General features: G+C 42.7%; 1 protein-coding gene across 4 annotated transcripts in view; it reads right to left on the bottom strand.

Annotated features, from left to right (window-relative positions):
• NFIA (nuclear factor I A) overlaps window positions 1–10,737 on the bottom strand; it is a 396,595-nt gene extending 385,858 nt beyond the window's left edge. For all 4 annotated transcript variants that reach the window (XM_069593137.1, XM_069593156.1, XM_069593167.1 and 1 more), the window contains exons 1-2: window positions 10,074–10,737; window positions 4,119–4,650 (exon numbers count right to left, since the gene is read on the bottom strand). In XM_069593137.1, the coding sequence (XP_069449238.1) occupies window positions 4,119–4,650; window positions 10,074–10,100 (559 nt within the window). In that variant the 5' untranslated portion in view covers window positions 10,101–10,737. The remainder of the gene's footprint in view (window positions 1–4,118; window positions 4,651–10,073) is intronic.
• Window positions 10,738–12,211: the final 1,474 nt, after the last annotated feature.

Here is a 12,211-nt window from a genome sequence, read left to right as displayed (position 1 = left end):
ATATCACGGCTTCCTCTATTACTATATGAAGGAATGGCAATCACGAAGCCAAAATACAACTACAGTGCACCTGAGTGGGAGTCTCTCTTTGTTGAAATGGAATAATATGTGGCCTATCAGGGAGAAACTAACAGTAACAGAAATAATTTGAATGAGCGTTCAGGACAGCATAATTAAGTGAACAATACAGTACAGGTAATGTGGTCATCAGTAACCCTGCCAGCAGGTTTCCAGGACAGGTACCAAGCTTCCCAGGCACCACAACTCTTCCACTAAGTGGGCAAACCTATATTATTCCTGGTCCGAGCAACACTAAGTACAGGCAGCAACGATGGGAGCATGGAAGCAATCAGTAACGACTGTACTGAAATCACTATGGTGCAAACACGGTCACTTTCCACCAGGAAACTAACAAGTACTCCTGCTACCATCAGGACAAGTTCAATTTGCTCTGTCACGGGCTAATTAACAATTACAGCAACTACCTGACTCCTGTCATGTATTTGTCTTTCAAAGTGAGTGCTACGGCAACTAAAAATACTTCCAGTCTTAGAAAATTCCTCACCTGCTAAAAACTGAAGATGCTCATTGTGATTAATCGCTTTGGGGCCTAAAGCCACTCAAAACTTAGCAAAGGCCTTCACTGAATTAAACATAATTCTATTTGTTTAACTTTAGTTTTTAAACATCTCCACACAGCTGCCTCAGCTTTCATTCTATCCCCCAGCAGGTAATAACTATAAAAAGTAAATTGTGACACTGTCATTTTATGGCCTAGATACAGCAACCTATCTCTACATAAGAGATGAGTCCTTAAAAAATCTAACCCCTTACAAAATTTAACTAACTCAACTGAGAATCTTTCTAGAATCTGATTACATTACCAGAAGTTATACAGAAGCAGTTTAAAAAAAAAAAAAAACTCTCCAGAAAGTTCTCGGTTGAGTGCCTACTAATGAACAAAGGTTAACTTTATCTAAAAGGTCAAATGCCTGGTGGCTAAGGTTATGACCTTAACAACTTAAATTGTGACCTTGCCACGTGCCGGGTATATTGTAGATTCTGATACAGATCATCTGGTAAAGACTAGTCATAAATTAGCTTTACTGTTACACGCCCACAAAGAAAACCATTTGCCACAATGCCATAACATCTCCAAGTCGTCATGCCATACGTGGGAAGGACGACTCAAGTAGAGACCAAATTCTGGGCATAAGATGGTTTTACTCTTTTGTACTTTTAACGAGATGAAATTCTCAGGCTTCTGGAATCACTCCGATTTCATTACACTTGTTACTGTTTATCAGCCACAAAATTCACAGTTCTAATGCCCCTTGATTTAGAGGGAATTAAAAAAAAGGAATGCAGTTTATGTATTGTATTTTGCGTCTCAATAACTTAAAAAAATCATCTCCTACACTTTTAAAAAACAACTGATTCTGCATTAGCTTCCAGTATTTACATGTGTGTTCTAAGATTTCAACTTCCTTCCAAAGAAGAGGCCGAGGCATGAAGCAATAATTATTGTATGCATTTTTAGAAAGAAAAAAAAATATTCTTGTGGCAATCAAGGGGGGAAATGGCATTTTGGGAGGAAAAAAAATACATTTAAAAGAAAGTAGGGGGAGACTATAGGTGAAAAGGCCACAATGGTTTTGGCATGTTTCTTGAAGCACGTTTCAGAGTCTCTGCCTCCTGCCAATACTGGCAAGTTCTCAAAACTTTTAAGGAGGTAAAAACATTGTTTAGTGTTTACAAATCTTCAGTATTATAACAGATGCTTGTCAAATCAGTTGTATGCGAGTTGACCGATCTACCTCCTATTTGTACTGGCAGCTTCCCTTCCACAAATAACAGGCCTTTAAATCTCTGAAATCAAATTTGAGATATTTTCAGACAAAAGGCCCTGAGCATCCCTCGGACCCTTCCCGGTGCGCGCAGAGGCGCCGCGGCTGCGCAGGGAGAGCCAATGGCTTGCACTTGGACGGCATTCAGGCAACCAAGGGATTCTGGGAGGCGCAGGGAAACCGAACCGAAAGGTAGTCTGATCCACGGTGCTGGCAATAAATCTTTCATTAGCAATAAGGATGCTCACTCTTCCTAAGCAACCTTCTACCTGCCATTTCACCAACATCAACCTTCCGGTCCTTGAAACCGCCAGCAACTGTGTTGGCTCAAGGATCTGGAGCCATAAAACGGGCAAAAACCGTCAACAGTGAAAGAGAATCCAACGTGAAACAGCGAGAGCGAGAAGGGCTGCGTCTCCGTGAATCTAAAGGAAACGTTTACACCTAAAACTTAGAAGGGACGCTGCTCATACCAATAAGCGCAGAACAGGTATTCCGTTGTGATGTTACCTTTGAAGGGATACACCGCACACACCGTGATGGGCATCACTCGTTGGCACCTGCAATTTCCTATGTTGGTCCGTTAGAGCATTTATTATCATTTATAAAGTATTTACTTCTCCAAATATTAGAGATTAAACACACGATTTTTTAAGAGTGTGCTCCCAAAGCACCTCTAATAGCCACACCTTTTTTGCACCTTGCCCTGGCAGAATCTCTACTTATATATATAAAAATAAAATTTTTTAACTCTGCTTTTTCAATAGACAAAGTAACAACAATAGAGTTAACCGAGAGTTAATAAAGGGCCACTTGTTCCTGTTTAGAGGTCATTTGAGAGATGTTGCCTTTTTGTTTTTGCTACCCAGAACTGGCTAAAGCAACAGGCACCTCTCATAATTAAGTATACATTTTCAAAAACCCAAATATTTGAAACACTTACAGATCACATCCTCTAAAATACTCATCTATCCCCTGCCAACAGAATGCAAATGATGATGTGACATGCTTGCAAAGTAAATTTCTCCAGTTTCTTATGTAAGGACAGATGGATAACAAAAGTTCTTTTTCTAAAACATATATTGAGAAAAATAATAGAGAATAGGCTATCAGATGACATCTTTTAAAAATTGCTCACATTTTTAGAATTAAAAATGTTTTGCAAAACAATGGAGTGTTCCCTTTTACAGGTATCATCTTCTCTGCCCTTTGGCAAAAAATATATACATACATGCACCCCAAAACAACCTACTGGAAGGATTCCACAACCTTCGTTCTTCCATCTGGCTCAAGTAACTGCCATAAAGGTAATCTAGCAAGACCGATATGTACATATAAAAAGTCAACAAGTTTCACAAGACCTGAGCTTTCACGTTAACACAATGAGCCTTTTGTCTAAAACAAGACAAGAGGAACAAAGTAAAAATACATTATTTTATCCAGTCCTCAATAGTTTTATCCCGAATGCTACTCTACCTGCTGTAATAGACACAGGAAAAGCATGCCTTGAAAACAGCCTTGGAACAATAAAGAATGTTATTATGAATCAAAGCAACTCACTAAATCAGTTCTCAATATCGATTTCTCAATTTGTTCAAACGCACTATACAGATTTGGTTACTTTTAAGATTAACCTTTCCATCAATTGCTTAAAGAGTTGGATTAGTTTTTTTTCCCTTAGAAATCTTAAGCAACATCAAGTATTCCTAAAACAAAGTTAGTAAGTTTCTATTAGTGTGATTCTTTTTTCTTCATAAATGATCAGCAATTTGATAGCAATCTTACCTCCAACCTCTTCTTGATTAGAAGGGGGCTCAAGAGGCTCCAGAAGGTTAAAAACACTCCCAGAAGAAAAGCAACTAAAAACATTGCCTCACTATCAAAGTAAATGCTTTTTAACTAGATCACCTGCCAGTTAAAATAGACTCTTTCTTACAAGGGTTTTTATGAGGTTTCTCTCACCCCTCATCAAAAAAATGTGATTTAAACAATATCTCATAATTGACTACCAAAACCTTTGATAACACTACTTGCCAAGAGAATTGAACTTAACAAGAATGCTCTCCAAGCTATGCTTTTCCACCTGAATGAAGGTGGAACCTCAAACTCTGCAGCATCTGGCTACTCTGACATTGGGCTACCTTGGACACCACGCTGTCCATATAGACGTGGCCTGCCATAGGGAGCTCAAGAATGGCCCAGCACACGCAGAGGTCATCAGGAAAGAAGCACACGCGAGAAAGTGGACCGACTTCTCACCATCGCACTTACCTGCTGCATGCACAAAGTATGCCAAATATAAATCGAGTTCCTTAACAGAAACCCCTATGTGATGGGGCTGGACACAGAGCCCTGGATTAGAGCACTGCGGGGACTTTACAAGGCGCTCGCCATCAGTACTTTCGAGCGGAATACCTTTAAATAAAATCACCATAACAAGGTCCAACCTCCAGACTTTATCTGCCTGGCGGAGGCAGTCAATTCTTCGCATCTTGCCTTTCTGGTCTGGGTTGGAAAGAACGCAACATGGAGGCTTTTTCCCTGTAACTGTAAGAACAAAATCCTCTCGGTACTCAGGTCGGATATCTTTCCGCAACTTGGCCAGCAGTCGAGATGCCCACTTCTGTTTGACCTCTGGTTTTTCACTTAGCAACTCATCCTTCACAGCTCGCTCTTCTTCTTTTGACATACGCTTTTCATGTTTTTTGAAGTATTTTCGTTTTCGGGCCTGCAGGTTGAACCACGTGTAGGCGAAGGCTCGGACGTGGGGCAGAAGTGCTTCGATGAAAGGATGAAATTCATCCTGGCAAAATGAATCAAGACAAAAATATAACTAAAATGAAAACAAAAGGAAACAACATTTCTTTAGATGCTCACCTTTAAAATATGTATATATAATCCTTATTTCACTTGAAATTTGATTCAAGCATTACCAAAATCATACGTGGGATTGCTATGGGAAGTCCAAGAGGGGGGAAAAAAAATACTATCAGTATCGTGTCTCACAATCTCAAAGAAAAAAACTGTTAAAAAGTAAAAAATGGTTTGTTATGTTACGGAACTGTACCAGTTCTATTGTCGGGCCTATGTCCCAAAGCCTTTAGACAGCCAGTGAAGTTTATCGAAATGCTTATAACAACATATAATCTTAACCCTATTTCAAGGAAGGCATATCTAATTTTGCTCCAGCCTTGACCTCACTACTTGTAGTACAGCCAGGGCTCCGCAGCCAGATTGGCAAATCCTAAACATTTAGATGCCAGTCAGTGTTTATGGAAGTCTAGGAGCAAAAATCATCTCCACGCTCAATGGAAACAAAGACTTTCCCTCTAAAAGTAGTGCATGTAGACTCTGATCTGTTTCTTAGTCATTTTTGTAACATTTTAATTCCTTTTTAAGTATTACAGTTACACACAATTTTTTTTTTACTCAAAAACTTAGAAAAATTTGGCAGGTCCATATATAAAAGAAGAAATGGATTTTATATTTGTCGGACTAGAAATAAAAAGATCTATGTCCAAGACATAACTGCTGATATTATGGAAATGAAACAAAAAGGGAAAAAGGGGGGGAAAAAAAAGCGTTCAAGCCAGATAGTAAACAGAATGTCACTGTGACAACACGGTTGCAACTAAATACATTTAGTTTACTGATGTGATTGTGAAATACCTTCAGTAATAACCATCCCTAAAAAACAGAGTACTTATTTAAATTTTGAAAATAGTATTTCAGGTTTTTTGTTCTCACAGGGAAACAGAGAACCTGGTATATTCAATGCTTATGAGACTACAGGAAAACCCTCATGCTTGCCTCTTAAAGTTCAAGTAATTTGAAAATAAAATTGAATCTAAAACATTTAAAATTTTCTTACTCTTTCATTGAAAATACTTGATTCTTTTATTTGACATTTTCTTAGGAAATAGAAATATAAAATTAAAGGAAAATTAAACAGTAACCTCCACAAAGCTTTCTGAGTACATCTAACTTTTGATTAACCAACCCACACTAATCTTACATAACTTCTCCCCACTGCACAACCCCCACCAAAAGATAAATTATTTACTTTCAAATAAATGAGGATAAGGAAGCCAAAGAGGTATTTGATGACTTTTTCAAAGGGTGGAGGACAGACAAATATAAAATGCATTCTTTAGGTTTGTAATATCCATCTAAATATATACTTTGGAGGCACAAGTAACTATAATGTCCAAAATATTAATACTATCAAACCAATTATTAATTCTTAAATGTTAAAATATAAATTGAGTGTTTAAAATTGGTGAAATATTTTAACAATCAAGCATGTTAAAATATAAATTACAGTCAATCATTTAAAAACTATATATGACTGCTTTTTAGGTAAGTTTATATTAATATAATATACAATAAATCATTTCAATAATTGGCATTTAATTTTTTCCTCTCTCAACAAATTTAAGGCTTTGTATTTCAAGTTTAGGTTTGAAAACTGCTCTTTTTCAATAAAAGAATCCAAAAGCAAAGAAGCCAGCCTTTATAACGCATGTACATTCAGTGGAGAGAAAACAGAGAAAAATACAAGAATTACATTATTCTTTCCTATATACCATTTGCACTTTAAAATTTCTGATGTTTGGGTATCTTTTCTACTACTACACTTTGAAAGAGAGAAATGGGGTGGGGGGAGCATTTTTCAAGCCACAGTTTATCTAGCAAGGTATACACCAAACCGCAAAGCATTTAAACATTACTAAATTCCGAGCTCATCCTTGAAATGCTCTAAAATACATAAATTTAGGGTTTGAAACAGTCCTTCACATTGACTGACTTTTTTATATACACAGGACATTCGGGGGACCAAGGCTCTCTGGAATTATGCAAAGAAAGCCCGGAGTCTACCTTAACTACAAAGTGAGCTTTCACCAAAAGGAGGATTTCATTTTAAAGTCTCAGCCCCATTTTAAAATGCAAAGAATAACTTAGCTCCAAACATTCATATTTATGTCCAAACCTAGTCTTATTAAAGCACTTTAATAATAACAAACATTTAAAATAAATCTTCTAATGTGACATTTAAGTGTTCAAAGATAACCCAATATGCTTCTCAGAGAACTGCAAACTGCGTTCATTCGTGTTCAAAAGGATTTTGTTTACCTGCCAACCAAATGCCCACATATCTCATCAAAAAATCCTTAAATGAGGTCAACTATGTCAACTAATCATTAAGAATAATCTAAGTCCCAATTTTGCATCAAAAGTATTTACAGGTTTTTACTCCCCAAAGGTTTTAAGAATGTGCCAATAAAAGCGCACAATATTTTGTATTTTTTATGACTCAGTCACATGCACAATGAAAGTGCTAGTTATTTTTCTCAACACACAATTAGAAATATTCCAGAATATCAAAACTAAAGGCTATCATTCACTTGTAGGAAATGTCCAGGCATAGCATAAATGAGTTTTTAAAGAAAAAAACAGTATGCCCTTATAAATCATGTTATTGCACATATCGCCATAAGCTGTGGAATATTTCAAAATAGTCAAGAGAAAACAAAAAGAATATTTTACGTATGTACTCGGTGAGAAAGTTACGGGCCAGCAAGAAAAACAAACCTGAAAACCTGTTTCAAAAGCAACAGGACTTTGAATCAGCATCTTCAATGTTCATCTGTTTGCAAGTAAGCCAAGTTTCAGAACCACGGAATGCTGATATTTCTGGAACTACTTCTTTGAAAGGTTCACCTATAAATTTCTACTGTTATCATTCTATGACCAGGTACATGATTTGGTTAAAATGTGCCCACTTGGACTAAAATATGATGTTTGGCATTTTCCTAATAAAGTTTTTAAAAATTGCATTCACGTATATGGAGTCTATTCTTTCATTTAGAGTCTTTTTATCACTATGCTTTACTGGACTTTCTTTAATGACCAATAAACTACTTTTTTGTTTTTAAAACTGGCTCTAAAGCTTTATAAATATTCTGGAAAGTTAAATACATTGTGAATCAATTTTTTAAAAGAAGAACTCATAAAATACATGACTCTCATTCACTATTTAGTGTACATTTTCTTTACAAACTGTTACACTAAGTAAGCATTTATCTTAGTGGTGTTTCCAGAAGAAGGCCTACTGAATGTATCCATCACAGGGCCAAATAGGTTTAAAAAAAAAAAAACTTTCTTAATGTGATAATGGCTTATGAGCTGTGCGAATCCTTTAACTTTGTTAAATACCTGACTATGCCCTGGGCCTACATGCGTACACTGGTATCCTCATATATGCATCATGCCAAAATATAAATTTATCTATTGAGAGCTCACCGGAGAAGTCGATAAAGTGTCTGCTAAGGTCCTTCCTCACTACAGCAACATCACTGGTATTATCTACTGGTTCTATGTGTTGCAAACTTTTGCCAGCTAGAACTTCAGCCTTTGAATCTCAGCATTTTCACTGTAGTCATAACTCATTCAAATTATCTTACACTTTGCATCTTATCCATATGCAATTGTGAACCTTGCCAAAAGTGGTTGGAAAAGTTTCATTCCATACTTCCACAAGTTACTAAAATAGTAACTTTGGAAGTTTGTTAGGGAAAAATAAAAAACTTTTACAATAACTGAAAGCAACTGCTATCCATTATTAATGCTAGGCCTAAATCCCAAACCGACCATTTCAACATAAAAGATATATTTAAGAGTCTTCTGAGATCAAATAGCCGGTAGATGACTGTTAGATATTGCAATAAGAAGGGATGTCATGTGGGAAATAAATCCAGAATCGAGAGAAGAGAGAAGAAACTATGGATACTTTTTAGTCTTCCAGAAAGTATTCCGGATAAACCGTTATCTCCTGCTAAATGAAAGCAAGAAGTGGTAGCAGGTTTTTGTAGGGAGTGGTGAGTAAACATTTTACATGAAGCATACAAACTTCATGTACATGATTAATGGTCAGATCGCACTGTACCAAAACAGTATGAAGGCTCACAGTTTTCTTCCAAAAAAAAAAAAATTGCGAAAAATCACTTTGACTTCATGCTTTTTGGTCTAAATAAATAAATAATACATTCAAAAGGGACCAGATTTGGAGCCTTGAAGTAGCAATATTTTGCTTGGGGGTTGTGCAGACAGGGGCGGGATGGAAAGGGAGGACATGGAAAGGAGAAGCGCTGGGGTGAGAGAGACCCACGCTCCGAGTTAGGTCGGAGGGGAAAAGTTGCCCCAGTCCTGAGCGCGGAGCTGCCCGAGTCGCGTTGCGGCGGCGGCGGCGGCGGCGGCGGCGGCGGCGGCGGCGGGGGGAGACGCGTCCGGCCGGGCCGCCGCTCGGGCTCGCGGCTGGGAGCCCAACTCCGCCCGACGCGCCCCAGCCCGCGGCCCGCGGCCTCGGCTGCTCGCCGCCCTGCGCTGCGTGGGCTCGTCCCGGTACGGAAACTTTCGCTCGGGAAAGCCAGCGGGCGACAGGCGGCGAGGACGCAGGCTCCACCCGGCCGACGCGGGGGGACGCGCGGCCCCGCAGCCCCGCAGTCCAGCTCCGCGGAGCCCCGGGGCCGGCTCGCCGCCGCCTGCCCGGGTCCGAGGGGCGCTGTCCCGGCCGGGGCCCGGGGCGCTGGCCCGCGTCCCTCCCGCGGCCGGACCCCAAAGGCTGACAAAGAATAAACAAAAGTAAGAGTTTGGGGCGGCTGCGGCGGCGCGGGCTCCGCGAGCGGGCCGCGGGCGCGGGGACCTGAGTTCTCCCGCAGCCGGGGGTGCAGCGGCCCCGAGCGTGCGGGGCGTGAGGGGGGCTCCGTCGGCGGCCCCCTCCCCGGGCGCCGCGGAACTACAGAAACCGGCCTTGCGCCTGCAGAAACGCTGAGTCCAGATTTCAGCGTGACATGGGCTGCAACCCCGCCGAAACACGTGCGGGGCGTCCGAAAACACCACCGTTCCGCAGTCAATCGCCCCGATATTAATTAACGCATTAATAAGAGGGCGCCATTAGCCATGTGCCCACACAAATGGCCGTGCAAGAGGAATGCACCCGCATGGAAACAAAGTTACTTTCTTAAAGCTGTATTTCTCCGCCCCCCCCACCACGAGCACACGCGCGCACACATACACACACACACACAGAAACACGCGCAGATATGGGCACACCCCGGGACACATGCCCCGGGCCCTGCTAGCGCGGGGTCCCCGGCACCCCCGGCCTGGCCCCAGGTCTGCCCCCGCCATCCCGACCCCCCCTTCCGCATCCAAACAGCTGCTTACCTGGGTGAGACAGAGCGGAGAATACATCACTGCCGGGCGGTGGGGTGTGCGTGTGCGTCTGGTGTGTGCGGTTTGGAGGTGTGCGTGAGTGCGGGTGAGAAAGGAGAAAGAGGGAGAGAGGAGGAGAGAGAGAGAAGGGGGGAGAAAAAAAAATCAAGCCTGCTTCTTGCGTTCACATTTCCAACTCGGCTCAACTGCAGCCAGCCAGCGCTATTGCCGCTCCATGAGCTGAACTTTAACCCCGCCTAGAGTTTCCCTACACTCCACTATACATGTCTACTGTACGCGGGCGTTAAAGGCATAGCGCACCCTTTCCCGCTCCCGCGCCCGCCGGCCGGGTGCCCGCGAGCTGCCCGCGCGCCTGCCTCCGCTCTGCACCGCACCGCACGGCCGCCGCCCGCTCGCGCCGCCGCCGGTGGCGGCGGGGCGGGGGGGATGAGGTGGGGGAGGGGGCGGCTGCGGCGCCGCGCGGCCAGCCGGGTCCCGAGCCTCCGCGGCCGCTCGCGCTCGCTCCTCGCTCGCTCCCTCTCTCGCTCCCTGGCTCGCTCGCTCGCTCGGCCCCCCCGCCTCACCCCCCCCCGTCCCCGCTCAGCGCATTACTGGGTAACGCAGTGAGGAGCAGTTACAGTCTGTACTCCCGGGCAGCTATAGGCTGCCACAGGATGTGCTTAAGCAAACAAAACTACTTTTCCTCGTCCCCATCCCCCAACCCCCGCCGCAGACCTTCGCGGACCTCGGTGGAGGACTTGGGCAACTTTGCCAGGTTGCCCTGCACCCCTCGATTCACTGCGTGGGCACGGAGAGAACCGCGGAGAAAGCCGAGCGGGGTGGCGGGGGGGGGGGGGCGGCGGGCGTGCAGATTTGCATGTATGCAAATTTAAAAGAATCAGACCTCCTAGGTAACTTTTTTTCCCTTCTGAAATGCGGTACGGCTCAAAGCATTGTAATCTCTCCGACGAAGCTTTTTGTGGGAATAGATCGTCGGCAGAGGTAATTATGCACAAAACCCTGCAAACTTTGTGCAGCTTCAGTCCTACGGCCTCCAGAAGCGGGGGTGGTGGGGGAAATTTTCACAAGGAAGATTCACCGGATTTGGGGGCTGGGGTGGGGGGGTTGTCTGGAGAAAGGGAGGCGGAGATTAACGAGCATTCTCCCTCCCAGGACTGTGAAACTAGTGGGTTTGAGCACAGACGCCATAGAAAAAGTTCTATCACGTTCAGAAACAACAGTGGTTTAGCTGTGACATCTTTTTCTTTTTAGGAGGGAAAAAAAACGTGAAAGGGATGTCCCCTTAGGGAAGGGAGATATTCTCGTCCACAAACGCGTGCCCAGAACTGGACACAGGCCTGTCATTACCTCCCCTGTTCCCGGGACACCTCTGGAAGGGTGCCTTTTAAGAATCCCCTCTTTTTTCCTCCCCCAGGTAATAGTTCTTAAAATGGAAAAGAGCTTCCTGCAATTATTTTAGGTTTGCTAAAGTATTGTTTTGGCAGAAAAGGGGGGTGGTTTTTAGGGTTTGGCAAGTTGCCAATAAGCCTGCTTTTCCAGTTTTTTTTTTTTAACCTCATATTTTCTCTCTAGGTTCTCCTCACTGCTGGGAAAGGGGGAAAAAAAGTATACCTCCTTCCTCCAAACCCCCATTCCATCCCTTCTCATCTCCCTCACTCTAGTTTGCAGCCTTCTGCATTTTCTAATCCTCAAAATTCCAAAAGGGAAGACGGCTATATGACGATGAAAGGCTCTAGCACACAGACAGGGGAATGTGCACCTTGGTGGAGGTTGCCCATCTAGAGAGCCTCTGAAAAGACGAAATTCCTGTAGGAATGCCCACTCTGCATGTGTGGATGAGATGACATGTTAAGGCCACTCTCACCCAGACCCTTCTCCCACCCCACTCTTTTTTTTTTTTAAGTAAGGGGCAAGAAATATGCTCCTGGAGAAAAGACTATGAAGTCCTCAAATATTCTTTTTTTTTTAAGTAAGGGGCAAGAAATATGCTCCTGGAGAAAAGACTATGAAGTCCTCAAATATTCTGCATCTTTCTAACGTGATTTTATGCTTGTTCTCCAGTTGCTTAACAGCCAAAATAATCCCTGGCTTCTCAGGAGACCATTTTCACACACCCTCGCTTCTAAATA

This window comes from Ovis canadensis, chromosome 1, assembly GCF_042477335.2.
Source record: "Ovis canadensis isolate MfBH-ARS-UI-01 breed Bighorn chromosome 1, ARS-UI_OviCan_v2, whole genome shotgun sequence".
In the NCBI taxonomy this organism is placed as follows: Eukaryota; Metazoa; Chordata; class Mammalia; order Artiodactyla; family Bovidae; genus Ovis; species Ovis canadensis.
This window is presented reverse-complemented; position numbering and strand designations above follow the sequence as displayed.